General features: G+C 42.1%; 2 protein-coding genes across 3 annotated transcripts; one reads left to right on the top strand and one right to left on the bottom strand.

Annotated features, from left to right (window-relative positions):
• Positions 1 to 205: 205 nt before the first annotated feature.
• On the bottom strand, positions 206 to 6,294 carry MED21 (mediator complex subunit 21). The gene is made up of 4 exons (XM_056339506.1): positions 6,170 to 6,294; positions 5,748 to 5,862; positions 3,318 to 3,418; positions 206 to 678 (listed from the first exon to the last, which is right to left on the bottom strand). The coding sequence occupies exons 1-4, from the start codon at positions 6,209 to 6,211 to the stop codon at positions 502 to 504; spliced, it is 435 nt and encodes a 144-aa protein (XP_056195481.1). The 5' UTR covers positions 6,212 to 6,294; the 3' UTR covers positions 206 to 501.
• Positions 6,295 to 6,535: 241 nt separating this feature from the next.
• On the top strand, positions 6,536 to 26,183 carry TM7SF3 (transmembrane 7 superfamily member 3). Of its 2 annotated transcripts, XM_056339504.1 has the most exons (13): positions 6,536 to 6,682; positions 8,027 to 8,100; positions 14,175 to 14,329; positions 16,053 to 16,203; positions 16,640 to 16,760; positions 17,544 to 17,715; positions 18,778 to 18,955; positions 20,003 to 20,089; positions 20,533 to 20,613; positions 21,338 to 21,490; positions 22,809 to 22,906; positions 23,294 to 23,456; positions 23,925 to 26,183. In XM_056339504.1, the coding sequence occupies exons 2-13, from the start codon at positions 8,031 to 8,033 to the stop codon at positions 24,185 to 24,187; spliced, it is 1,692 nt and encodes a 563-aa protein (XP_056195479.1). In that variant the 5' UTR covers positions 6,536 to 6,682; positions 8,027 to 8,030; the 3' UTR covers positions 24,188 to 26,183. The 2 variants fall into 2 exon arrangements, with proteins under 2 accessions (XP_056195479.1, XP_056195480.1); XM_056339505.1 differs by lacking the exons at positions 6,536 to 6,682; positions 20,533 to 20,613 and having other exon boundaries at positions 7,940 to 8,100.
• The last annotated feature ends 377 nt before the right edge of the window (positions 26,184 to 26,560 follow it).

The following is a 26,560-nucleotide window of genomic DNA, read 5'->3' as shown; positions in this document are numbered from 1 at the left end:
CACTGTATTCACATCATTGTCTAGCATCGTCTCCATGGAACTCTGGCAAATTCAAGTGTGTCTATTTGAACCTTACAAAAAATACACCCAGAACATGAAAGTTTGAAAGTAGGAGCGAGCAAGTTACACAAATACTATTAGTAATTTTTCCTCCTGAACCCCCTTTAGGGACTAGGACCTGTGAAATCAAGATAACAAATCAGACTGAAGGCAGACATATTTATGAACAGAAAATAAAGCTCAGAGATTAATACTTTAAGTCAAAGCAGCATATATAAAAATTCATGCAATTCTAGAACAGATCCACCAATTCCAGAGTAAAAGCCTTTCTCACACAAACACTGCAGTTTGAGCTTTTATAAAAGACATTGTTACCGACGATCAGAGCACAGGAGAGTCCCACAAGAGCTGGGCTGGGTGTCACAGCTCCCAGTGGATAGAGGGTTGTTTCAGCACGACTGCCAGCAGGGCAGCTACGCAGGGACACGCTGCCCCCGGGGGCTATGAGTCTGGCAGGGGCTGGCTGTGCGTACCACTTCTTGTCTTCAGCTGTGACTGGGCTATGTCTGCCAGGGCACTCTGTATTTTTTCCAGCAGCATATCCCCACGAAAAACTACCTCTTCCAGACGGGCAGCTGCTTCATGATTTTCTTCTTCTAATCGATACAGGCTAGCAGCCTTTAAAATAAAAGGGAGAAAAGTAAGGATCTTCAAATATAATACAAAATTTACTTCGCTACTAAAGGATGGTGATGGAACAGTTAGCACTCCCTAAAACAGAAAAAGATTCTCTTTTAGCTCCTGAATTACATACTTAAAACTTCAAAGCAACTCCTTATAGGCTGCAGCCTAAACTGGTGCATATCCGCATGGAGTAAGCACAAAAAAATCACCAGAGATCTTAGCTTCTTTCACATTATGACTCTTGGCTCAGTACTGCTTTTCTTGATGAGGAGTATTTATCCCTCTCCTCACTCCCTTACTGAAAGGTGCTAAGCAAGATGTAAGCATAACTTATTCTTTTAAATAGCATATTTCAGATGAAATTTTATTATTTACTCTTAAATATTTTGTTCCAAAACCAAACTGCTTTTCAGTTACAAAAGACTTAGTGAAATTAAACATATTAACTTCAAACTATTTTAATACTTTAAAATATTTACCAAATTCCAAACTACTAAACCGTGTTCTAACTGGGCAATAGAAAAGACAAAACAAAATAGTTTGAAACTGGTATTTTTGGAAGCAATTATACAGGTCCTTAAGAGGTCATGCTCAAACTAACCAGCAAATTATATCCACGTATTCACCTTCTGTTCTGCAACACTGATGTTTTTAGTGAAGGTTAAACACAAAGGACTTGACAGCCTTTGGAGGGTCAGAGAAGGAAGATGGCAAAAGGTAAAAGTTTGAAATTTAGAATCCAGCTCAATTACTTCAGTCTCAGCTGTTAAACAGTTGACTACAGACAAGCCACAGATTTGAGCAGAATATGTAATACTAACTTCACCACAAAAGAACTCAAATGGGACAGGTAAATTATGTTGGGCATTAGTGTAGCAGCCCCTTTTATCATTATATCAGCTTCAGATTTGAAACATATACTAGGACAACCTTAGTATTAAAAAAAAAAAAAAAAGATTGGCCTAAGTACATCTCTATTAACCAAGTATCTATCTACCTCTTCTCACCAAAACTTACACTGCATATTTTAGAGTGTTTCAAGCACCTTCAAAACATTTTTTAAAGAATGTCAGAGTATTTACCTTTAATACTGCACAAATGAAACAACAGAAAATGAAAACTAAAATCAGTAACTGATGGAATCTAAGCTAACTAATCTCAAAACCACACCAAACAAAAAAAATCAGAAATTCTTGTGAAACAAGATTCTGCATTAACAGAGCAAGAAACTGTTCAAGTATCGCCTCTAAGGAAAGCACGGCCATAGTGGATAACCAATTCCTCTTTCTGGAGCACCTTGCTTTCCCTACATCAGCTGTCACTATGATCAGACCCTGATCAATCAAGGAAGAAGCCTGTAATTTTTCTGCAGCAGGAAAGCTATCTTCAGCCATTAAATACGCAGTTACATGAAATTATCCTAGTGTTAATGGGCCCAATTAGTATGTTCAGCAATTATAGTGACTAGCAGAGTTTCCAAATTTAACCTCCTCTGTTTAAAACCAAATCTGATGTCACTGTCAAGTCATTTTGTATTTGGCCCAGCAGGCACCTCTAGTATTAATCTTCCGTAAAATGCCTTTGAATAGTCACAGATTATCAACCCAGATGCAAAAACCTTCAGGTGATTTTAAAGCAGTTCAAGGGTTCTCAGAGCAACAGCATTGTTTGCATCCTTGTTGCATTCTAAACAGAAAATACTTGATAGAAATCTAGCAGTTAGAATCAAAAAGTGGGGGGAACGAAAAGATGCTGTTTAATAGGCAAGATCTGTAGGTAACAGCAAAAAAACCCCAACCAAACTGCAACACAGCAGCATTCTTTGAATTTGGGCTCCAAGGCATTTTTTGGAAGTGAGAAACAGCCAAGTATTATGAAAAGATTCACAAGCTGTTTGCAGCAGTTCAGCTTCTGTAAGGCAAGGAATGGAGGTCATGATACTGGCTGCATATGCTAATAGCTACCTAGCTGCCTTCTGTTCCCAAGCTCTTCCTAGAGTACCTCTGGTCTAAAGAGAGAAGGAGCAAGAAACAAAAGCACCAAGTTTGGATGGTCCAAAGGAGGATACCCTATTGCTGAAAATTGAAAGGACTGTTTTGTGACAGAGCTGGAGAACTTAAAAGGATACCCTGCAAACCCTTTAACAACCAGAAACATTGTGGAAGAACAATAGGCTTTAGTAAAATGTTGGCTCTGCAGCTACAAAATGAAACACACTCCTAATGTGCAACAGAATGTGAAAGATTATCCAAGGCAGATAAAAAACCCAATAAAAACCCCACAATGCATCAGTACTGTTGCATCTGTTGTATTAATATTGGAGCAGCTGGGGAAAAAAAGGGGTAGCAGTTTCCAGTATTCCAGTGTTATGAGCAAAGCACTTTTTTTTTTAAACATTCTAACAGAACTAAGTTTAAAATATTATCACTGTGTACAACCTTTTTTAGAACTAGACAGAAGTTCAGTATTTCCACTAAGCCTAAAAAGTACTCACAGGCTACCCTCATGAAAACTTCAGGCTTATATTAAAATCACTTTTCAAGATTACATGGCCTAAAGAATAAAAAATGTGTTTTAAAAAAAGGAAAGTTTGCCTTCAGTTATGCTTTGATATTTTACTTGAGAACACTTACCTGCAGAGCTGCTGTCGATTCTTCACTAGGCAGGGAATCTATTAGAACATCAATATCTTTTGCAGTTCGTGCAATCAATGCTGCGAACAGTTGGGCATACTCTTTAAAAAAGAGAAAGTCAGCCTACTCAGTACATTATTAGAAAAAGCACAATTCTGCATACACAGCAGAAAAAATTCTACAGACTTGAAGTACACAGGTGTTAAAATTCTCCTACATGAAGAAAACAACAGTGTCACAACTGACGGGAACCCACCACACTAGGAGATGAAGGCGGTTTGATTCCAATCCTAGATTAAAAGGGAACTGGTTATACAAAGGGCTGGGCTTTGTACAAATGAGAACATAGTTAGAACTCCATCATCATTAGCCAGTTAAGAAATTACTAACACCAGTATTAAGTGTCCTAATCACTACATTAAGTATTGAGAAGTAGCTAAAAACCCATTTATCTTTTCAATCCTTGCCTTGAAATCTGCCACTAGACAAAAAAAAAGAACACTAGAAACAATGTAAAGATAGTGATTCAAATAGATTATTTAAATCATGTTAAGAAACAGATTATTAGTAAAAGAATTTGAGGCTTTTTATTTTTTAAAAAATAATTCCTAGTCAGCCACAGAAAAAGTTAAATTGTCCCTGAGAAATGGAAAAGGACTAGAACTTTATAACAGATATATTTGTTTTTTTATATATTACATATATTTATTTTTATGTAGCTATTTAGCCACTATATTATTGAAAGAACTACATAGACTTTTAATAAGAGACACCATAAGCCAGAAACAAAACATTTCCATGTGGAAATGAGTCTATTCAGTTTGAATTAATTCATTACTACCACTAAAATATTGAAACAGTCCTTTTCAATTTAAAATTTTATGTATTTTTTTCTGTTGCTTGGTTCATGAACAGTCTCTGGAAGAAGAGAGAAAATAATATCCAATTGCAAAAATTATAGAAAAGACTGACATTCTCAAAGGTACGCTTGATTTTAACTTAATAAAACCCACAACAAACCAAACATATTCATTTAAAGCTTACTCAAGGTTATCACAGGGTTTACCTGTAAAGAGTTTTAAGGCCTTCTTATTAAGACTTTGAATATCTAAAGACACATAACTGGTAGCCTCATCAGCATCACTAACATAGCTGTATGATTTTACTGAAGTCACTATATTCAGAATTTTAGGAAAAGACAAATCAAAAGAGAACTCAGTCATGACCTGCCATTGCGCCAGGGGAGGTTTAGATTGGGTATTAGGAAAAGCTTCTTCACTGAAAGGGTTGTCAAGCATTGGAACAGGCTGCCCAGGGAGGTAGTGGAGTCACTATCCCTGGAAGTGTTCAAAAACTGTGTAGATGGGGCGCTTAGGGACATAGTTTAGTGGTGGACTTGGCAGCCTTGGGCTAATGGTTGGACTTTATGATCTTAAAGGTCTTTTCCAACCTAAATGATTTTATGATTTTAAGATTTTAACAAGGCCTGTAGCTCCTGGAACCACACTGATGCTGGCAGCACCTTGAACAGCAGCAGGGAAGATGAAGAAGCAAACAAGCCTTTCAGCTGGCTCTTCCAATTCCAGTATCAGAGAGCAAACTATTGGAACTTCCAATTCCATTATCAGACCAATGAACAACTAGTATTCAACTGTCCTAGAAGGTGCATCACTGTGCTCAAAACCAGTCTCCCCTGACATCCTGCTAGACAAATGTAATCTGATACAAAATTATGCAATTTTTTCTTGGGGTGGGGGGGAGAAGAAAAAAGATTCAGAATTAGAATAACACGCTTATTTAAACACTAACTTAAAATTCACTAACTTAAACTTCTCAAATCAGAGAAAACTTTTAGTTTGCTTGCCAGTTTCAGTGTCCTAACACTAGTTTCTTGTCTCCCAAAACCACCAACCAACCAACAAAAGCCCCCCAAAACCAAACAAGCCAACAACAAAACCACAAATGACAATGGGGAGATTCAACATGACATTATTCCTTAATTATATAAGCAGATAATAAATGGAGAAATGCAAATTAAAAGTTTACAACACAGATCATTTTAAATTCATACATGATTTCATAAAACTAATATTCATACTTTCTAAAAAGATTTCTTGGAAGTAGTGGACAACTCATTAACAACCTCTTGCAGCAGTCCTATTAAAATGATTTCTATCTGTAGCGCTACTGTGTCTGTGTAAAGAAACCAGCACAAGAAATAAATCTTAATGCTTACTTAGTACTTAAAATTACATTTCTGCTACCACAGTCCTCTGCAGCAAGTGCAGCTGACATCAATTTACGACTTAACTTCAATCACTCCACCAGTTCATGGTGGAATTGTCTGCCAAGCATGTACAGATGTTGAGTTATAGAGCATACTGTATCAGAACACGTTCACGTTTTGTTAGGAGGTGCAGAAACACTTGCCTTCTGTTGGATTAGCAGGCTGATCTTTGTTTATTGCTGTCTGAATGTTGCTGAAAGAGGCTGGGGGGCCACACTGCTGCAACACTCCAATAGCATTACAGAACTGGTCTGCGAGCTGCAAGCAGTAAAGCGATCGTTAATTTATTTCACCACTAAAGCCGTTTCAATTTTATTTTGCATATCGGCAGACCCCCGCAGAAGCCCACCCCCGCAGCCCGTGGCGATACCCCCCCTACCCGGGGGCTGCCACAGCGGGGGCGGGGAGAACAACCGCGACTCCTCACACCCGCAACGGCCGGGCCCGAGCGCAGTGGCAGAGGCCGCGGAGGCAGGAGGGGCCATAACCCAGCACCGGCCCCCCCTCCCCGCTGCTAAGAAGAACGTCGGGCACCAGAGGAGAGAAGAGAGCACTACCGCCTCACCGAGTTTACCGCGTCCTGCAGCTGCGTTAACCGATCCGCCATGGCGCCGCCGCCCACCCGACAGTACCCAGCGCAGCCAATCGGGCGCCTGGATGTTGGGTGGGCGGGAGAGGGGCGGGGCAGGGACGGGAGGTGGTGCCGGAGTCCTTCCGGTGGGGCTAGGCGGTCCTGGTGCGCCCCCTGCAGGCCGGGAGGAGGCCCGGTCCAGGCGGGGGCAGCGCCGCGCTGTGTCAGAGCCACAGCAGCCGATTTCTGACGCCTCTCGCTTTCTCGCCAGCGGCTGGCAGCTGCTGAACGGCTCCGCTGGGGCCAGGCGGGCCCTGGCGCCGAGTAACACCGTGCCGTGGCAGAGGCGGGCCGGGCGCGCCCGGCGCCGTGGGAAGCGCCCGGCGGGGAGCGCTGCGGCGGCGGAGGAAAGGGCGCTGCAACGGGTGCCGTCCTGCTGGAGGAACTGGCGTATCGCGACCATTTATTTCTCTCAGGAACGCCAGTTCGTGCTCACGACTGCAGCAGGTAAAAAAAATCCCTCTAACCCCTAACAGGGAACAGCTGGGCTGGAGACCTCCAGGGGTTTCTTCTGGCTGAAGTCGTCAGCGATGCTGTGGGTGCAGCCACCCAGCAGCAATGCATATGCTGCAAGACTCGTCTTGCCGCTTACAGCTACCCTCTTTGCCACGATACAAACTCATCCGACAGAAGTGTATTTCTGATGACACGGTTGGGGTTGCGGGCTGCCTTTGTACACCTCCGTTAAAAAGCCAAGTCACAAATTACTGTGCTGTAGACCAAAAGTGACCACACGCTTTTAAGGGGTTTACAATTATTATTGAAGTCAACGGGTTCTTTCTTGGATTTCCACTAGTGGGATAGCTGCTGGACTGAGGCTGGAACAAGTGAGGCTTACGGCGCAAGACAAGCCTCTCGGAGGCAAGGATTGAGCAGTTTGAATGCTGAGCTGTGAATAAAGAGTGACTGAGGTCTCAGAGAGGTTGTCTGCCATGGTGGCAACACTAAACAGACGTTTAATATCTCATGGATTTTGACTTACAGGAACCTCGCTGAGTAGAACAAAAATAACCTCAGCAAACTAGATAGCCTGATGGAGAAAAGCTGCCTTCCTATGCACAGCAGGCAAAGGCAAGGAGAAGAAAGTACACCCATATATCTAAAATAGCTATAAACAGGGACCCAGCACTCACCTCTGTGTTCTTATGCCAGACTGTTGCATTTTAAGTGGAAACCACATCAAAGCAAGATGGGGAAAAATAAACACAATAGGGGTGATCATACAAGGCTTTCTAGAGTTGTTACAATGTAAATTCATAAAAAGGGTCCAAATAATAACAAAAAAATACACCCCCCTAAAAAGAGACTTTTAATTTTACTTCTGTTTTCTCCCATCCTGTGCCTGTGAATCACCTTTGCAGCCAGAGGCATCTCAGACATGCTCCAGGGAGCCTCTGAGGCAACGTTTCTTACTGCTCTTTATAAGGTAAAACCAAATGGCTGCTGTGTTAAAAATAAATAATTTTAAAAAAATGTAAAAATGTCAACCTTCCCCCGGCCGGACCTGGAGACCTTCCCAAGCCCTTTATCCACCCCTGTAACTGCCACACGGGCGGCGGACGAGGCTTGGGAGGATAAAAGCCGTTGGGGGCAGCAGCTGGGGCCGTTACCTCAGTCTCCTCAGGCAGGTGGGTGCCGGGAACAGCCGGTGGCGGGAACAGCCTCTGCTGGGCGGGTCCTGTGAGGTGGCGCAGCGCCCGCCTTGCGCCGCGTCACAGGACCCGCCTGGCTCTCAAGCACCTCCCCATGGCCCTAGCCCGTTCCCAGCCACATCTCCCCTTCCCTCCGCAGCGCCATGCGGGTCCTTCCTCACGTCGTGATGCTCTTGGGGTTCCTGGGGGTCCTGCGCTATGGCGGTGCCTCAGGTGAGTGCGGCGCGGGGAGTGGGGGGAGGGTGGGGCTGTGGGCCGTGGCCGCCATTAGGCGGCTGGGAGGGCTGGTGGGTCTCGCTTGGATAGGGGAAGAGACGCTTTTTGGCCGGGTCGATGTCAGGTAGGATGGAAGGGAAGGGGCTTGTTTCGTGGAGGGGCCCGCAGAGCCTTTTGGGGGGGTGTCCCAGGCGGCGGCGGTGGGACCTGCTGGTCTGGAGGGGTGAGCAAGAGTGAAGATCAAAGCAAAGGTGCAGGCTGCCTGTGGAGCTGGAGAAGAGTTTTGTATAGTCGTGGTTATCTTAATCTTTGATGTGGGCAGGGAGAGCTCATCCTGCCCCCCGCCCTTCCCCCCCATTTCTTTATGCAGCTTAATTGCTACGAACGCCATCGTTTTAACTCTTACACGGATATACCGCACTAATTTTAACTGTGCTGTTTCAGGGATATACTATAGGCTGGTGAGTCTGGTGTAGGGTTGTGTTCCTCCTAAGAAAACAAGGTGACATTCACTACCTATGAGCTTATATGAGAAAAGTAACAATGTTAATAGTGGAGTTTGGTGTATGACCATATACAGGTGGCCATGAATTACCAGCACCCTGTGAATTGTGGGTTGAAAACCACTGTCCCTATAAAACTAAGGAAAAGAGCAAAACCTCTTAGAATTTGGAGCTTGGTTCCTAAAATTACTTGTTGGCTGTGCTGATGTAATCTGACTTTTTTTTTTGCATGGGCTTTTTTTGTAATTCCCCTGTGCTCCTGCATGTGACTAAAATAGGTGTTCAGAGGTAAGTGTACTATAATGACTACGGCTTGTGAAGATTCAACTGTTAATCTGCTTGCTTTTTTTTTCTGGTTAAGTTCTTCTCTGTTCGAAAAAAGGAAAAAAATAATCAGTTTCCTTTCAGAGATAAGCAAGTAGTATCTTATGTTAGGGCTGATGTAAGCCTTATCTTAGTTTTTTCTTTATTTTTAGACCTGCTTCTAATGAAGCTTAATTCTCCAGAAGGAAAAAGGTACTCTTGGGATACTCTGCAAAACTGCGGAACAGTGTTTGGAATCGGCCTCAAGTGTGGAAGAGTTGTTTCCCCACCATGCCCCCAAGTCTCATGCCCAAGAAGCTTAGACTTGGTAACTGATGGTGGTTAGCAGGTCTGAGAATGAGTGCTCAGTGTTCTTAGATCTTAATGCTTGCATTAAAATGTGCTGACAGGCAGTTTGTCTCCTGGACTTGATTGAAAATGGGTCATGTGTTATTTTTTTAAAGTATGTAAAAAGGTAGAATAAATATGGGACTAAGCTAACTGCTTTGCCTTGAAGGGGCCTGTTGCTGTATTTCCTTGCATAATTGAGGGTGGAGGGGGAAAGTATTTTTCTCATGAAAAGCTAATAAGCTGTGTAACTTGTGTACCAGTGTCTAGCTGATCATTAGGCCCTTCAAGCAAGGACACTTGCTTAATGGTTCACTTATTTGAAATTGTCTTGTTAGTCAGTTGTGGGCACACAGGTTTGCAAGGCTGGGCTCTGCTATCTCCTAATACTAGAAGATTCTGCTTAATTTTAAAAGTGCTGATAAGTAAAAACTGAGCGTGATGGCCTGTATTATCTCTCTGGGTTGCTGATGGGCTGTAGCTCTTCAAGGTTAGGATTTGTGCAGAAGTGGTTTATGTATCATGGTTTTTATCTTCCAAGGAGCTCCACCTTCATTAAGTAGGAGTGCAACTGGCCTTGTTTTACTACATCCAAACCAGGTTGTTTAGTGTTGGAAAAACTAAAGCAAATTTATAGTGTAATCAGGATTGACTAGTGCCCCTCTCATAAAGGGAGCTTTATGGGTCAGTTTACTTTGCGCTAGCCATTTAGTTTATGCAGAGACAACATTCTAAAATAGAGGTTCAGACAAAGCTATTCAGATGTCTGAATGTATTGGGTAGCTGGTTACGTGCATCTTGAAGTGTTACTACCTACGTGTGCAAGTGACACTTTAATCAACAGTGCCAGCAATGTGGCTGAGGCCAGGTCTTGCGTGTTCTGGCTGATAATCAAAGTGGATTAGTAAAACTGTAAGTGGGTGAGACAGGTACTTCTCCCGTCACTTTTCAGACAGTAGAAGGCTCTATGACCGCTAACTTTGTGAACAGAATAGTCTTCTGGGATGGGAGTGGTGCAGCTGGTGACAAGCCATGCGGCAATATTGGCTTTAAGCATGAAACTGTGCTCTAAGCATGAGTCTCAATACACATGCAATTAAAACATAAAATCTTTTGTAAATCTTCTTGCTTCTTTTGGGTGTGTGTGGTGTCTTTATTTGAGGTTTTACTAGTGTGGGAAGACAGAGGCCTTGTAGCAGAGCTCTGTACAGGTCTGATATAATAAGGCTGCTGGCTTTATTCTGTTTAGTAACTGTATTCATGTTTTCCCTATGCAAACTAGTTTTTAGTCTGAGCTTGCATTCGGTCTCCCATTAAATGTCTTCATGTGACTACTTGTTGATGTACTCTATACGCTGGAAAGTTGTTCTTACCTCTTAAAGCTTACATAAGATTATTCTGCATATCCACCGTAAGCTGGTTGGCACGAAGTAGAAATGTGTTTTCTCTGATTGTGGAGACCTTCTTGGTCTGAGGTAACCATGATGTTTGAGCATGTATCTGTAGATAAAGACTGATCCTGTGTGGGCAGCAATGGCATTTCTTCACTTGTGTCTCTTAATGGAAATTGGTCTGCTGGGTGTAACTAAGAACTTTATATGGTTAACTGTTTGTTGGTGATAGGGAAATGACATTTAACTGTTGGAGCCGAAGTGTGGTTTACTTAAAACATCAAATGAACTGTGAGCTCAGCACTGAATCAGAGAATGGAAATGGTTCAAGCTGGGTGTTGCATGTTGGTGAAACTCAGTGTCACAGTGAGGGGATAATAAGTGCTGAGCCTCTGTAGTGTTCATTATCTTGTTGCTTAGAGTTAGGAACGATGACTTTAGATCTCAGAACAGCTCAGAGAGGTTTGGTTCCTTTGCTGTCTTTACTGGTTTTGCTGTTCATGTAGGAGAAAAGTTACAATGTGAGTGACCGAGTGGACTCTTGTCCAGCTCTGTTCATCAGTTTTTAATATGCTGGACTGTCTGTGCTCCTGTTTGAGTATTGGTACTAGTATACAGAGTAACATGTGCTCAACACTCCCATCTTTGTTCTGCTCTTGTTCAGTTTCAGCAATGCTGACTTCCTTTAAGTAGGTTTTCAGTTGATAATATCTATAACAGTGAGAGTTCTGCCCTTGTATCTAACGCAAAACTATCCTGGCATGCAGGGACCATCATACTTATCCCTGCAAGGAAAGAAGAGGTAAGATACCAGACTATCCCAGAGTGTTTCCAGACCTTCACTGTCTAAAGCAAGTGAAACAAAACAAGCTGGGATGCCTGGATTTTGTTCCTGGCTCTGTTGCTGACTTACCAGCTCAACTACCTCACTTCTGTGGTATCTTTGCTGCATGTGCTGCTGAACCTGCAGTCCTGCAGTTGTATGCTACCTTCAGTGAGATCAAGCTTGCCCAAAGAAGAAGCCTGCATGCTGTGGCCAGTACTACATGTTCATGGAGGTTTTGGTATCTGTCCTTCATCTTTGACAACGCTGAACTTGTAGCTCAGGTAGTCTAGTGCCTGTCTGAGAACTTGCAATAGCAATAGGCCTGATGAGCTGGTTAATTTGCTTGGAGCACAAACAATGACTCTTTCAAATGACAGAAAAAGAGAAGGCTGAAAAGGTGCTGTAGTCTGGCCACATAGCAATTGCTCTTCCAGAAAACTTAGAAGGTCCTGCTGGTCTGCAGTGCTTGTGAATTGTCCTTTTAGTCATCTTTCAGGCCTGGCTAGAATCTAGCGTGGTTCAAGGAGCCTGTGAACAAGAAGCTGAAAAATACTTGTCTGATGGATGTAGCCAATCTTGTTATTCAGCCAGAATCTATGCTCTTCTGTCCAGACTCTGGTTTAAAATGTGTGTCACATGAACTGTTTTAGGAGCCATTATGCAAACAGTAAAGCAATGTAGAACACTATGCCTTAATTTACCACACTAATTAGACTTGAGAGAGTGCCTCTGACATTTAGAGTCACATGATTGTATTGAAGTGGTGGCTGCATGTCTTGCTGACAAATAGGTTCTTATTTATGCAGAGACCTCTGGGTAGAGGTGCAGAGTGGAGGTGAGAAACAAGATTGAGCAGTGTAGGTTTTTTTTCCCCTTGATGTAGGGCACAGAGGATGTAATAGTTTCAGCTTTCTCCTTAAAAGAACATCTAAGTGTGAAGATCTTGTGGTTCAGGAAACTCTGCTGAAGTTCTTAAAGATCAGAAAAATATTTTTTTCCTGCATTCTAAGCTTTCACTCCAAATTTCTGAGTGCATAGATATACAGTTTGTGCCTTTTGAATACTTTTCTTTAGTATTCATACTGCTAGTTGCACTTCTGGTAGAACTTAAGAGCTAAGGAGCAAAGAGGTCTTGTGGAGAGGAGGATAGCTGAATGCTGTTCAGGGGACTATCAGAAACTGAAGAATACACAAAGCTGTTTTTTAGCTCTAACTTTACATTCATTACTGTTTGAAAACTGAGTAGAAACTTCTTCTGTAACACAAACTGCAGACGATGGGACAGAAAAATGGAGAATCTTTGTGTTCTTCGTAGATGGTTTGTGATCCCCATATTTCAGCTGGGGTTTATTCGTGATGCAGTACTGGTATTAATTGAATTTTGGAGGTAAGCATGTAAGGGTTGAAGTTAGCAAGGTGAGATGAGTTAAGACTTTTCCTCTGTTGTGAGGTGAGTGGAAAAAGCACGAGGGTAGGAGCTTGCCTCTGTTTACATATTGTCAAGAGGCAAAGAAGCTGGCCAAAGATGCTAATTCTTGGCAAGGGAGGGTGGAAAAATAACAGGAAAGGATTTAGAGTACTGGGTATGGTTTTGGATGAGAAGGCTGTATCCCTTTTTTTTTTTTGTGTGGGAGACCACCTGAGTCATTGGCAACAGTGTATATGGGATGGTGCTGTTGATTACTCTGTGCTTCTGTTGGAGTACTTGACAATATCAACCCTTTACTTGAGAAGAGGCAACTTTATTGAGGAAATACTCTGTATATGTTTAGGCTTGATAACTTTTAGGGGTTGTTTTTGTGTATGCTCTGCAAGCATCTGTCTGCCTGCTAACCACCAACAAAAGGATCTTGTGGCTTCTGTACAGCTGCTTCTCTTTCCTCTCTTGACATCCCCTGTCCCTCAAGAGCCCAGCACAGGGATAAACCAGGATTTCTTGCAGGACTTGAATGACAAGCCAAAGCTGATTTTCAAAGAATCTTGTATCCTAGGTCATGTGGCTCTCTCTAAATTAAAATGGCAGTGGATCACGAGGTTATGCTTGTCATAAGAAGAAATGGTCTTGGTCATGTCTTGGAATATTAGTCAGATTTCTAGATATGGAAACTGGGGTCCAGCAGTTCTAATAAAGAATAGTGTGGGAGCAAAAGACACGTGATGCAGCTGAAAGTAGGTAAGTATACATATGTAAACTACAGATCTGACTGTACAGAAGTTGACTCCAACTCCCATGGTCCATGGAAATTCACCCAGGAAGACTAACAGGTATTGTGCAAGTTAGCTGGCTAATACAAGCATACTTGTCTGGATTTGCTGAAAAGCAAGTCGTCCTCTGTGTCCTCAGTTTACTGAATGTTACTTGCTGTTGATTGCATTAGCTGGTCAGCCACAGCTAGTGTCTGTTGCTGATGAGCTCTGCTGTATGAAATACTGAGCTCCTGGGAGGAAGTCCTGCTCCCTGTGCTTAGGTGGGTGCCAGGCTACATGGTGGGTTCTCAGGCTGTGTCTGTTCTTGTAGGTATGGTTCTGTGTATAGTAATCTCTGAAACATTAATACACCTTAATTACAGGATGAGAGTAGCATAAAACATCTTGCTCTGTTCCCAGCTAATATTGGGCTACTGGAAGCTTCCAGGCTCCCCTTGACAATTGCTTCCCTCTGGACAAAAAAAAGTGTTGGGTTTTTTTTCTGTAATACAGGTCTTCTTGAGCTTTCCCTGGGAAAATTCAGAAACGTGCTACTGAACCGAACCAATCCAGTGGAAGCTGTAATCAGGAACATTGCAAGCAATGTAACTGTTGTTATTTTTCAAGTACATGCTCAGCAAAGCAATGTGGTGATATCCTTTGATAAGGTACAGTAAAAGTGTCACTTTTCTGTTCTTAAATGCTACTTGTCTTTTAACATGGGAGTTGGCTCTGCTACATGTAGGAATATAGAACTGAAGCTATATAAATAATATCTTACCTGCATGACTCTTTGGGCAGTATTATTTTAGCTTCAGAAATCCTTTCTTGTACTTATGTCATAGCTGCTATTTTGGAGGACTGAATGCTAAAGGAATATCAGAGCTGGCTTGAAAATGTTTCAAGGCTCTTTGTTTCTGGTGGAAGTGGTGCTTTTGACATGTGACTGCTGACTACTATCTATCAGCTTGTCAAATTGAACAGATTCATGCTAAGTATTTGCTGTATCCCTTGTACACTAAACGATTACTTTGGGATGTTTAGTTGTCTGCTGTTCATGTGGTGTGGATCTAACCCCTACAAACATGTCTTGTTACCCCAGCTCCTTGTTATGAATCTAATTCTCCTTTCATGGCACATGGAGCGTAGTGCTCCTGTGAAGGTTGCTACTTCTAGCTGACAGTATAAGTGTTCCTATTGGCTATATGCTAGCTTTAATTTGTCCCATCTTTACTGGGATACAATAAAATACTGATGTATTTTTTTTTATGTGTGGGGCTCATAAATGGTATTTGAGCAGAATTTAGACTAAGCCAAAGGTAGTAGATGAGGATCTGCTATCCAGTTTCCCTCTCCCCATCAGTATTTTCCAAATGAGAATATACGGAGTGCCAAGAAGTATCCTGGGAAGCTTACGAGATGAATAATCTGTAACACAAGTCAGCCAGCTCTGTCATCTTTGTACTGGTGGAATAGCTAGGATTACAGGCCTAAGACATTAATGTTACACCTATTCAGTCTTTGATTACCACTGGTAGAATCTTTTGCTGTCAATTCAGACCCTCTTTGTATTTATGGGCCTTACCAGGCCAAGGACAGCGATGCATAAATATGGCTATACTGCTTTTTGGGGCTGGCCTGCCTCTAGAAATATGAAGCTGAGCCAGACCCTAAAGTCTGCCAGGTCCAAAGTGCTGCTTTTACAGTTACCTGAGGCAACACTTCGCCTTGTACAAAGCATACTTCCCGTGCTCAAAATAAATTTGACTGCAGGTCAGTTGGCTGTGCCACCTGTGTAAGTGTGATACTGCCATTGCTGCCTGATCTTTTCTCAAGATCCCTGGTTCTGAAAGGCGTGGTGGTGTGGGGAATTGGGTCAGTATCTGACCTGGCCCCAAGCACTTGTCTAACATGTTAAGCCAGCTATCATACAGTCATCTCCATTCTGGTGGAGATAGTGACGTGCTTCTGCACTTTGGTTCCCACAATGCTCTTTATGCTTCTCATAATTTTTTGTGAGGGATATTCCAATAGTCTTACACATTTACTAGTCAATCTATTGCTGTGCAGCAGTAGCCTTCAACTAGCTAGATTTCTCTGCAACTTGCATGCAATTATTAACTCTTTAGTAGTCTCAAACTTATCACTTGTGGTTTTGAGCCTGACCTAGGCAGTGTGTGGTGTCAGAGGCAACTCCCTTTTTTTTCCAGCTCCTTTTTTCCATCTTCTTCTTACCAGCTAGTGAAGGGCTGAATGACTCATCAGTGGCAACTGACACTGAAATGTGTGTCCTACAGGTTTGTGGCAGGAATGTGATTACTGTGCAATACATGAAGCTGTAGTAGAAATCTTCTCAAGAACTGCTTGTTTATATAATTTGTTTCTATCCAGAATCCATCTGTGAACAGCTCAGGAATCGGAGTAGACAAAGGACTGGTTTCCATCCTTCGGCCTCAACAGACTGTATGCACGTGGTACCTTCGGTCACTGGATGCTAGCCAGGTGCTCAGCACAGCTATCTCTATTCCCTATATGGAGAAAGGTATGTTCCTATTACATGTTAAGGATACCAACTCTGCTTATTACAAGTTAACTATGAAATGAAGTACTGACCTTTCAGAGCTGATTTTCTTACATGGTCAAACATAAGATGGAGATGCCAGAAATTATTTGGAAATGGGCTGAAAAAATTTAGTGTCACCACTGAATTGAGTTGTATGTGGAATGTACTATGTGGTCTTGTGGTGACTTCAGCCTTAGAGTAGAAAACCGCTGTGTGTATGTATCGGGACCTGTTTTAGACTGCACTGAAACAGCTTGTGTTGGCTGCAATCTAGGTTGACTAGAACCTGACAGTTTTGTGTGCTCAGTAAGCAGACTATGCTTGCAAGTACTTGCGCTGCTGAGGTCTTAGAACTTTTTTGATGCTGTGCAAGGGGGAAGTAAAAACTATTACGGTCATCTCTTCTGTGTTCTAGATCCTATTCCTGGAGGCTGCAATCTGGAATTTGACTTGGAAGTGGATCCAAATATTTACCTAGATTACACATTGGCTGATATACACATCAAATTTGCACCTGCAAACCTGGGATATACCAGGTGGGTGAAGGCCTTCAGTATGCTGAGCAAGACCTTCTTTGTCTTCTTATTCGGCCAAGATCATAAACCAAGATTCTGCTGAAAAGGCTGACCATCCAGCTGCTGGCAGAAATCTTGCTCACTGCAACAAATGGAGAAGTAAATAAGGAGAGGGAGAGGTGATACATGAGAGAGAAAAGCTGAGAGTTGAATCTTGTGAGAGAGATTATGCAACTTCAGATGTGCAAGCAGTCAGCAAATACTGGGTCTCCCCATTCCTCACAATGACTTAATCTGTTTGAGAAGCAATTGTGTATTATAGCCAGTTTAATTCCTTTTACTGGTACTGAACCATGATAATGATTATAGTTTTGTTTAACATTGAGACTTCAAATTGTAAGGCATTATTTCCTGAATGGTGCCTGATGTCGCAAGTGATAGGCAGGGAATGGGGAAGGCTATATTCAGAGCGTACATGGAAAAACAAGCAGTGATTATGTGATCTTTGTTGGTTGTGACCTCTTGGAATTCTTATGCTGGTTCATTATGACAACTCATAGGAAGCCTTTGTAAACATAAAGGTAGGTACCAGCCCAAACACTACCTGCATCAGGGTGGTTCTACATAATACTGCTGTAGTCTGTACTTGCAAACATTGACAGTCTAGTTTTGAATTAGTTGCTGGTGTTAACTTCTAAAGAGTAGAAGCAAAATACTACCAAATTGGACAGGTAGCTTGGGGAAACTAATGTTAAGATCTGGGGTCTTGTGCTGGGGAAGTAGCTGATGTCTTCTTAATTGTAGAGGAGCAAACCCACCATCCTGTGATTCGGGAACTGGTCAGAACTCCAGATGGAGATTGCAGTATGATGTCTACCAGTACTTCTTACCAGAGAATGATCTTTCTGAAATGGTACTCATGAGCCACATAAGGAAGATGTCTGAGGTGCAAAGTATCAAAGGCAATGGCATTAAAGTAAGTCTGAAACGCTGGTGTAACAGGCATGTGGCAGTGGCATTATCTTATGTTTTCTTCTCCCCTGTGCTTACTTTCCTTGTGTGGTGACATAAGCAAGCTGCTAATGCTTCAGGCTTCTTGCTTGTATTTGGGGTTTCTGGCTAGGAAGTATACAGTGAGTGATGCGTATAAAATGGCAACCATTCTCTCTAGGAATAAAGGTGGCTAGTTAGCACAGCCTGAAATGTGGCAGAATTGGGATTTCTTGCAGTGGACTCTGAAGTAGATATTAGTGATGGGTCTTGCACCCTTTTCTCTATGAAACAAGCTCTTGTTGCAGTATCCTTCTGCTTGCTGAATACTGTGTTAGTCATAGTGCTCCTTCAGTGATGTTGAAGACATCACTTGCTTCTAGCTATACTGCCACAGAGTGCCTATAAATCCAGAGGCAGAGCCGCTTCTGATAAAGATGGATAGTCTCCTACAGTGCCTGAGAGATGCCGGAGTCTGGCATCCTCAGATGCTGAGGGTTGAGCAGGGAAGAGAGCAAGGAAGAGAGCGGAGGGGAGGATACAGCAGACTTGGACTTGAAATGGGTGTTGTTTAGAGTGGCATAAAGAGATGTGATATGCAAGAGCAAACACTTGCTGCATATTTATGTAGCCCCCAGCAAAGAGATTGGAAGGAGCAGAGGGAGAATCTCGGTGGCCATAACCTGTCTGGCCATGCTGGGGAGTAGAATGGCAGCCTTGCCTGCTTCACAGGCCAGATGTGGATTAGTAGGCAGGCAGGGAACATTAACTGTGTCCTCAAATGAGAAGGACCAAAACATGAGTGGGAGAATCTTCTCCCCTGTCAGAAAACATAGTAATGTTGGAGGACGTGCAGTCCCTCCTGTGAGCCTTTAATGCTTCAATTGGTAATACTAAGAGGGTTCAAAATAGGAGAGCTCTTACCTGGAGTTCTTCCTGATAATCTTCCTTGAGCTGCTGAGTATTGTCTCAGCTGGACGGACACATCAGCAAGCCATCAGTAACAGTGGCAAACAGTTTCAATTAAAAATACTATTTTCTGTTCCAGATGCTTACGCTGACAGCTGATGACAAGACCAATGTCTACTTTTCCTCACTTCCTGGACAAGGTGTGATCTACAATGTCATAGTATGGGATCCTCTTTGGAATACTTCTGCTGCATACATACCTGTGCATACATACGCCTGCAGCTTTACTGACCTAGTGGATAACTGCTCTTCTCTCAGTAAGTCAGAACTTGTGTCCTTGTGAACTGATCTCAAGCTTGTTGTGGTCCAAAATGTTGAATGGTGCTTTTGAATATTTTTTTTGTATTTATGGAGGAGTGCTCTGTTTTACACTGGATGTGTTTTGTTACTTGATGATGGAGTCTACTTCTTGACTGAGGATAAATTCTAGAATGATGAAATAAAACTAAGAAATATTAGCAACTGAAGCTTTCACTTAATGATGAATTGTTTCACTTAGTAAATGGCTTGCAAATACCTAACTTTGAATTCTGTAGTGACACTAGCTTTTTCCATTTGAACTGGATACATAAACTTAAATCATTTGTAGGGCTATAGATGCTGCATGTGAAACTAAGCTAATAAAACATGAACTAGATTGAGGACCAACCTGATTTTTCTGACTGTGCTACTGCTAACAGGAATCTGTAACCTACAGGTAATCTGAAAAGACAAAATTACTTAAGGTGAGCATAAAGATAATGTCAGCAATAGTGGAAAGACTACAAAGTCGTGCTACTGTGTACAAAGTTGTAATGATAGATCTGAGCAAAAAAAGAGCAAAGTTGCTACTCCCATTATGACTATGGGAGGGACAAGAAGAATGGTTAGAATATGGTACACAAAGTAAAACTTGCTTGTTCTTATGATCAGTGATAAAGACTATAGCTGCTGCCTGGGTCACTAATCCTGTAGCACTGAATTTTATATATGATTGGATGTCCCTATTTTAAAGCGGAGCAGAAAATTCTCAGGTAAAGCTGTATCTGTATTATAAACGGCATACTACAGCTACTTAAGTAATTGTTGCAGAAACTTCAGTATTCTGAATAAGCTCCTGATTTCTTAATCAGTCTGCAATATTCTGTTGGAGATCCTATCAAGGTAACTGTTAGTTCAGACACTGCAGGTCTGCTCATGTGGTGTGTTTGAAGGAGTGGCAGCTATTAAGTTATCAGACTCTGACAGCAACCTGACCTTACCCTAGTCTCATTGTTGGGAGTACTAGGTGGAATGCTGTAGTAACCCTCTCGTTCTCCTTGTAGGTAAACTCTCTACGAAAGTGTTCTTCACGGCTCTTGCCGTTGTAGGTCTTTTCACTTGTTTTTTTGGACACAGATTCTGGAAAACAGGTACAGAATGGTTTGGGGTTTTTTTCTTCTCATAAGTCTGGTTGGAATTTCATAAGCATAACTGCTGTAATTTAGACTGATGGTATTATTACTAACACTTGCTTGATAGTGATTACATGCCAATTAGATCTACTGCTTTGCTTTTGCAGGATCTGGGCTTTTAAGTATGGAGCAAGAAGTTTCCAGTATACAAAGAATAGAAACCTAGAACTAGGGAGCATGCTTGGTAATATAGATATAAATATGTAAATTTTTTGATTGTTTGAAGTCTCTGAGGACACTCCTTTCCAGAACAGTGTTGTTTGGCTTTCCTTTTGTGCTTCTCAGCCAGGGAGCTGATATGTTCTTTCCCTATTATAAGATGAAGGATATCTGAAGATGTACTGAAGTGGGCTTGGTATGAAGTGATATGACACCATACTAAATCTCTGTTCCTTCTCTAGACTTATTCTTCATGGGCTTCATATTCACAGCATTCTTCTTCTTCGTATTCATTACGAGGGTAACTGGCCTTGGTTATGATGGTGAGTAGATACGGCAGGATGCCCTGGGCTCTTCCTAGAGTATAGTTGTTACGAATCCCTTAGGTAAAATACTGGTTGTGGTTGTTTTTGGCCAGCCTTAAGAAGGATGGGAGGATGATACCTGGGTACCTGAACTGAACTCTGATTACCATAATAGCTGAATGTGCAAGAGTAACTGTTGCTTCCAATGTCAAATAGTGAGGCAGAATTAACAGCTGCAACTATGAAGGACAAATTTGAGTATCTCTCCAAGGAAGATAGAGGTTTTTAGAAACTCTGAAAACTTACATTCTGCTCCTTTCATAATGGATGGACCTCAGTTTCACATCAAATGTAGATTTCATCTGTAAAAATGGAAGCAGGTCTGCACACTGTTTGTTAGATTAGCAAGAATTAGTTCTTTTCAACGGTGTCCTAGCTTGTGTAGTTACTTCTTGATACATGTGCATTAGCTGTTGCAGTCTTAACTGCCCTGGGACCTTAGGGTGCTAAGGTGATGGTAGCAAGACTTTCTTTCTAGCCCTACACCACTCTTTCAGTAGCATACGTCAGTCCTTAGTTGCATATTGGAGTCTGAGTGAAATGCATGAAGTAAATACTGACTTTGACTTTTTTCAGACAGTTTTCATTAGGTAACAATCAAGCATGTAAGTGAAGTTGCTGAATAAGTTACTGCAGTAACTGAAGTTTTCAGAGTGTTGATATTTCACCTTTCGTTTTTCAGTGCGTCTTATTTTGACAGCAGTAGCTGGAATTATCGGAGGACTTCTCTTGGCTGCAAGCTGGTGGAGATTTGGCTCTGTCCTACTCTGTATGTTTATTATTGGACTTGTGCTGGGATTTCTCTTTTCATCAACGGTCTTCTTTACTCCACTAGGTATGCACTGAAATACTCTGCTGGCTATTGAGTGGTGTGTTCCTATTGTATTACAGGGACACTTCAAGGCTCTAAGATGAGGGCTGCTATCTGGTGTTTATCCTAATGTGATGTTTACCTTTCAAGTGTTGGGAAGAATAGAGATGTGCCTGAAGCATTCTTTCAGGTGCACTGTAATTAAAACTACTTAGGGAATCTGCAGTGGTGGGAAGAGGAAGCTGCTTATTCTGCAGAGAACTTGCTGAGGCTTTTCCTACCTAAACTGCATGCCATCTCAGCAGTCTGATGCCAGCTCTGCCCCAGGCATGCACTTGCTGTCTGTCTTGTTCTCTATCCAGAAAAAGTCACAGTCAAAATTCTGCAGTCTAACTTGGAGGCTTCAGGCATAAAGGCATTATGGATTAAGAGGAACTCTTGCTGTTACCTTTTACCATGCTACACTTCAAGGCTCTGGGAGCACTGCAGTGTAAGAGTCAAAGTTGTATTTGCAGCTGGGTTAACATCAGGGTCTTCAGAATGACTTTATTGAGAAAACAACAGACATATCACTGAAAAGCAAGAAAGGCTGATGAGCTGGAATCAATCTGGAACATCAGAGTGTCAGCCATACTGCTTTCTCTGTTGTAATTTTAAATCTCAAAACTCTGTTTAACTGAAGAACCCTTGGTGGGACAGTTTTTCATTCTCTAGTCACTTGTGTTTAACTTGAGCCACAAGTTTGTGATAATCCACGCAGTCCCTGGTTGTTCTTTGTTAAAGTGAAACAGTGACTCACCTGGGGGTCAGCTTGTCCTCTCTGTTTTTAATTCACAAGCCTTAGAAAGCAGGGGGAGCAAAGTAAAGTTTGAGTGACTTAATTACTCTGCCTAAGGCAACAAACTTCTGGCTTTGTGTTGTGGCGATGGCTGCATGTGCACTGTACTCAAACTCGCATAGATACAAGTTTATAGATTATAAACCTATATAGGCAATAAAATGGCTTCTTATTGGGCAGAAGTACTCTTAATTCTTGCCAAATGAGTAACACATACTTCATCACAAATCTTTGTTTCATGGATAAGATCTGCTGTCCAGAGTACAGGCCCTATACTCGACTGTGACAGCCTTTTTATTTTTTTTTTTCTTTCTTATTTTGAATAACTGTTACAATGTATCTTAAATGGTATTTGAGCTCAAAAGCTAAGCTCTTCAGCACTGTACTCCAAGTTATTTCTGAAGGTACTGAGTCTTGGTGGAGGGGGAGCTCACCTCCAACCACTTGCAAAAAAGGTACTGTTTTGCTAACTGGTAAATTGTGTGGAATATGGTGTCTTTGCAGGAGACTACAGGGTTTTCCGTGACGATGTGGTGTTCTGGGTGACCTTTTCTTGTGTAGCCTTGATGATTCCAGTGCTTTTTGTTGGTTGTCCAAGAATTGTAAGTAATCTGCACTGTTGACACAGGAGGAGGGAGGGAAGGGGTGTCAGACTTCTTGTTGCAACATATAGTCCTGTGGGATACTTACAGAAAATTCAACACAGCTTTGTGAAGCTCAGCACTGGATCAGCTCTAGGGAGTTCCTGTTCAGACCTACTTGGGCTAAGTGGTTCATAAGCAAAGGAGTGACTTTTTGCAGTGTTGCACATAGCATCCATTAACACTTGTATTTAGTTAACTTCTGCTGTTGTAACAGTATGTGTAGATAACAGGCATGTGCAGCTGATTTCTTGTGGAAGAACAGATACAAAATAATGTCTTAAGGAGGTGGGGAATAAAGAGTGTTTATCAGTCTCCTAAAGCTGTGGTGGTTTTCTCCCCCTTTAGCTGAACATACTGGCCTCTGGAATAGTAGGCTCTTACGCAGTGGTCCTAGCTATTGCTTGTTACGTCTACACAAGTCTTGCTTATATCACCCTAGACCTACTCAGAAGGGTCCTCAATGATTACTTCAGCAGAGCTTACACCAATGTGCCTTTTCAAACAAATGGTGAGTATTGCACTTAAGACTTTAAAGAAAAAACACTGCTTATTTGGTTCCATTGTAAAATGTGAGTGAAGGTAGGAAAGGATGGAAGGAGAACACAGTAAGTACAGTGAGATTTAACACCCAGGTAATAATTTCTAGTTCTCCAAAAGAAATACTGAGTAGACTGAAATGCAAATCCTTCAGCAAGTGTTATGTGACAAAGGCCCTTGTGAAAGATGCTTCTCGGGCTTGGACTACCACCTTGCTGTTCAGTTTGCAGAGTGGGCAGTCAAAAGGCCTAATATGGTGGCTGAATGGACTCATCTCAACTCCATGTGTGTTCTTGCCTCTGCATGGAATTGCTCTAGGCATGTGTGGATGCAGAGACAATACTTCATTCCTCTCTGTTGCTAAACTTGTTCAATGTTTGTGCTTAGGAAAGGAAGGAATGTTCTGCTTTGGTATAGGAATCTGTTTGGTTTTTTTCAGACTTCATTATCCTGTCAGTGTGGGCAATGCTGGCCCTCAGTGGAGTGACTGTGCAGCTTCGCCGAGAGAGAAGTGAAGTGCCCTTCCCACCACACCCCTATCTCACCTGGAAGAGGGAAAGGGAGCGCAGAAGCACTAATGTCTTAGACCCTAGCCATCACATTCCTCCCCTAAGAGAGAGAATTCATAACAAGCTACTGCATATCAAAGAGTTTTTTCAGAAAGAGCAGCCAGCTGGGGAGAGAACTCCGTTGCTTCTGTAACCTGCCAAATAACTGGTGGGAACAGAGGAAGAATCTGGGAAGGGCAAGATAAGTGATCACCAGCAAACCAGCTAGTACTGCAGGATTTACCACTGCCGATCTGTCCTGCTTAGTAAGAGGATCATATTTGCCTAGCCTGGAAGAGAAGTTACCTGTCTGGTACACTACATACTGTTTTGTGACTTTCTTTCTTCAGTGGCCCACTCAGCCTGCTGTAACATGCATATGTCCAACTGCAGAATCTTATAATAATGGCCAAGTACAGGTATTTGTCTTGTGGTGATCTAGTCTGATGTTTAGGTGTGTGAAGGATAAAACAGCCCTTAAAAAGTAACCTGTACACTGCTGGTTCTTCCCTGATGGTGTGGAAAACACTACTGAAATATTGCCTGACTTACTCCTGAAGGTGAGCAGTCTGTCAAATTGCGAGGGATGAGAGATAAGGACCATACAGAGAAGGAGGAGTTCTAGAAGGAGCTGAAGTATCCCCTTCTAATAGAGGTACAAAATGCATGGCTGCAGACATAGTCGTTTCCAAGGAGTATTACTGAATCTTGCAAGCTAAACTAAGTGACTTGAATTTAAACTGCACTGAATTAACTGTTGTAAGTGTGCACACTGGGGCTCAGGAAGTGGGCCTGATCTGGGACGAGAAGACTTCCTCCCTTGCTTTCGGATGGTTCTGTAGCAAGCTTGTCATCTGGTCTCTGCAGAGATGACTTCTAAGAGAACACAAGAGGTTTGCATCCTTGTTTGCTTTCTGAACAGCCTGTGTCTTGCTTCTGCTCTGGTATGGTCTCTTTTTTTTTTTTGGATGGTGCTGTCATAAAAACAACTAAATAAGCTCTTGTAGCCAATGGCAGTTCTTTCCTGGAATTGGTTGAAACGCTATTTTTTCTTTAAATCAGTATATTTTTTAATTTTGCCTTTTAAGGGGTGAAAACATCATCCAGCTAGCAAAATACTGACTAGGATCCTTGCTGACTGAAAGTGTTCCTTACCAATTTGGATTACATCTGCCCAAAGCAGAATGTAGTGCAAAAACAGATAAGGGACCACTTGTTTTCAGTGGAGGATTGTGATCTCATGTCATGGCTTTAATTGCTTCCTTAAAAACAAAACAAACAGCCATTCTGAAAGCGCAAACTGGAGCACTGTGGTTTTGGCTCATAAATGCACAAGCAGTCCTGAGACTTTCCTTGGTTTTACCTGCCCTTACCCACCGTGGCCAATCCTGGTCTTCTCGTTCCATGTTTTGTGGTGATCTGTCATGTGTTAAATGATGGTTGAGGTCTCGTCCTCTATCTTCATACAGGTTATGGTGGCTCTGCCTTCTCACTATCTTTGTACCTTTAGTGTGGGCAGCAAAGTGCATTGTCCTTCCTGTCTGAAGGCAAACAGCTGTTCTACCTGAATGGAACCACCATGAGTGAATACCCTAGTGGGAGAAACTAAAGTTCTTGGCCACCATCTTAAGTTCTTGGTAGTAAGTACGTAAGAAACAACCTTAGTAAGGAAACTGCCAAAATAATCTTATCTGGGAACTTAGCTGAAAGCTATTTTCTGGCCATTTTCCTTTAAGGAGTGAAAGCTTAATGACATGGTATCTGAGGTGACTGAACTAATCTGATGTTTAGAGAGATAAATCCCATTACTGCTTGGAGCTGGAACATCTGCCTCAACAGCAGAGTAGGGCTAAAATCCTGCAGTTTGGGTCTGCCTTCACCGTGCAGTCATGTGGCACACGGGAGTAAATGAGGAGCTTTTTCCCTGGCCTCTAGCAGACTGATGCTTGCTGACTGCTGTTACCACACTGATACTGAGCATGTCATTGCCATACTTGATGGCAAGTAGAAAACACTTATTTGGTATACAAATGCTCTTAAACATGTTTACCTTGTGTTTTTTAAAAACTGCTGTGATTAACACTGTGGAAGAAATAAGTTTAACTCTAATTTTTCTATATCTTTTATAATAAAGATGTCTTTTGAAAGAATGTTTGAACTAAAGGGATTTCTTTGAATTCAGTGATGCTTTTACAACTTCACTTCTGCCTTTGGTATTGTAGGGATAGTTCGTTTAGAAAAATTTCATAGCCCCTCAAGGGATGAGGTAGAGGGGAAGCTTAGCTTGCTTGCTGTAGTTGCAGTGACACCCAGAGGCTGAGTGTGGTATGTGCTGTATGAAGCTAGTGAGGAAGTGCATGGTCCAAAGAGGGAGCGCTTTTTTTATAGCTTGATCAGGTTAGGTTCTAAAGAACAAAGCACTGGTTGTCATCCAGTTCTTGGTTGGAAACTAGTATGATCATGTAGGAAGTCTGTGGAAGAACTGGGCTTTGAACTTTTTTTTTTATGAGATCCTGACTTGAAGATT

The sequence above is a fragment of the Falco biarmicus genome, chromosome 5, assembly GCF_023638135.1.
Source record: "Falco biarmicus isolate bFalBia1 chromosome 5, bFalBia1.pri, whole genome shotgun sequence".
Taxonomy (NCBI): Eukaryota; Metazoa; Chordata; class Aves; order Falconiformes; family Falconidae; genus Falco; species Falco biarmicus.
The sequence above is the reverse complement of the archived record's forward strand: the minus strand, read 5'-3'. Positions and strand labels throughout refer to the sequence as shown.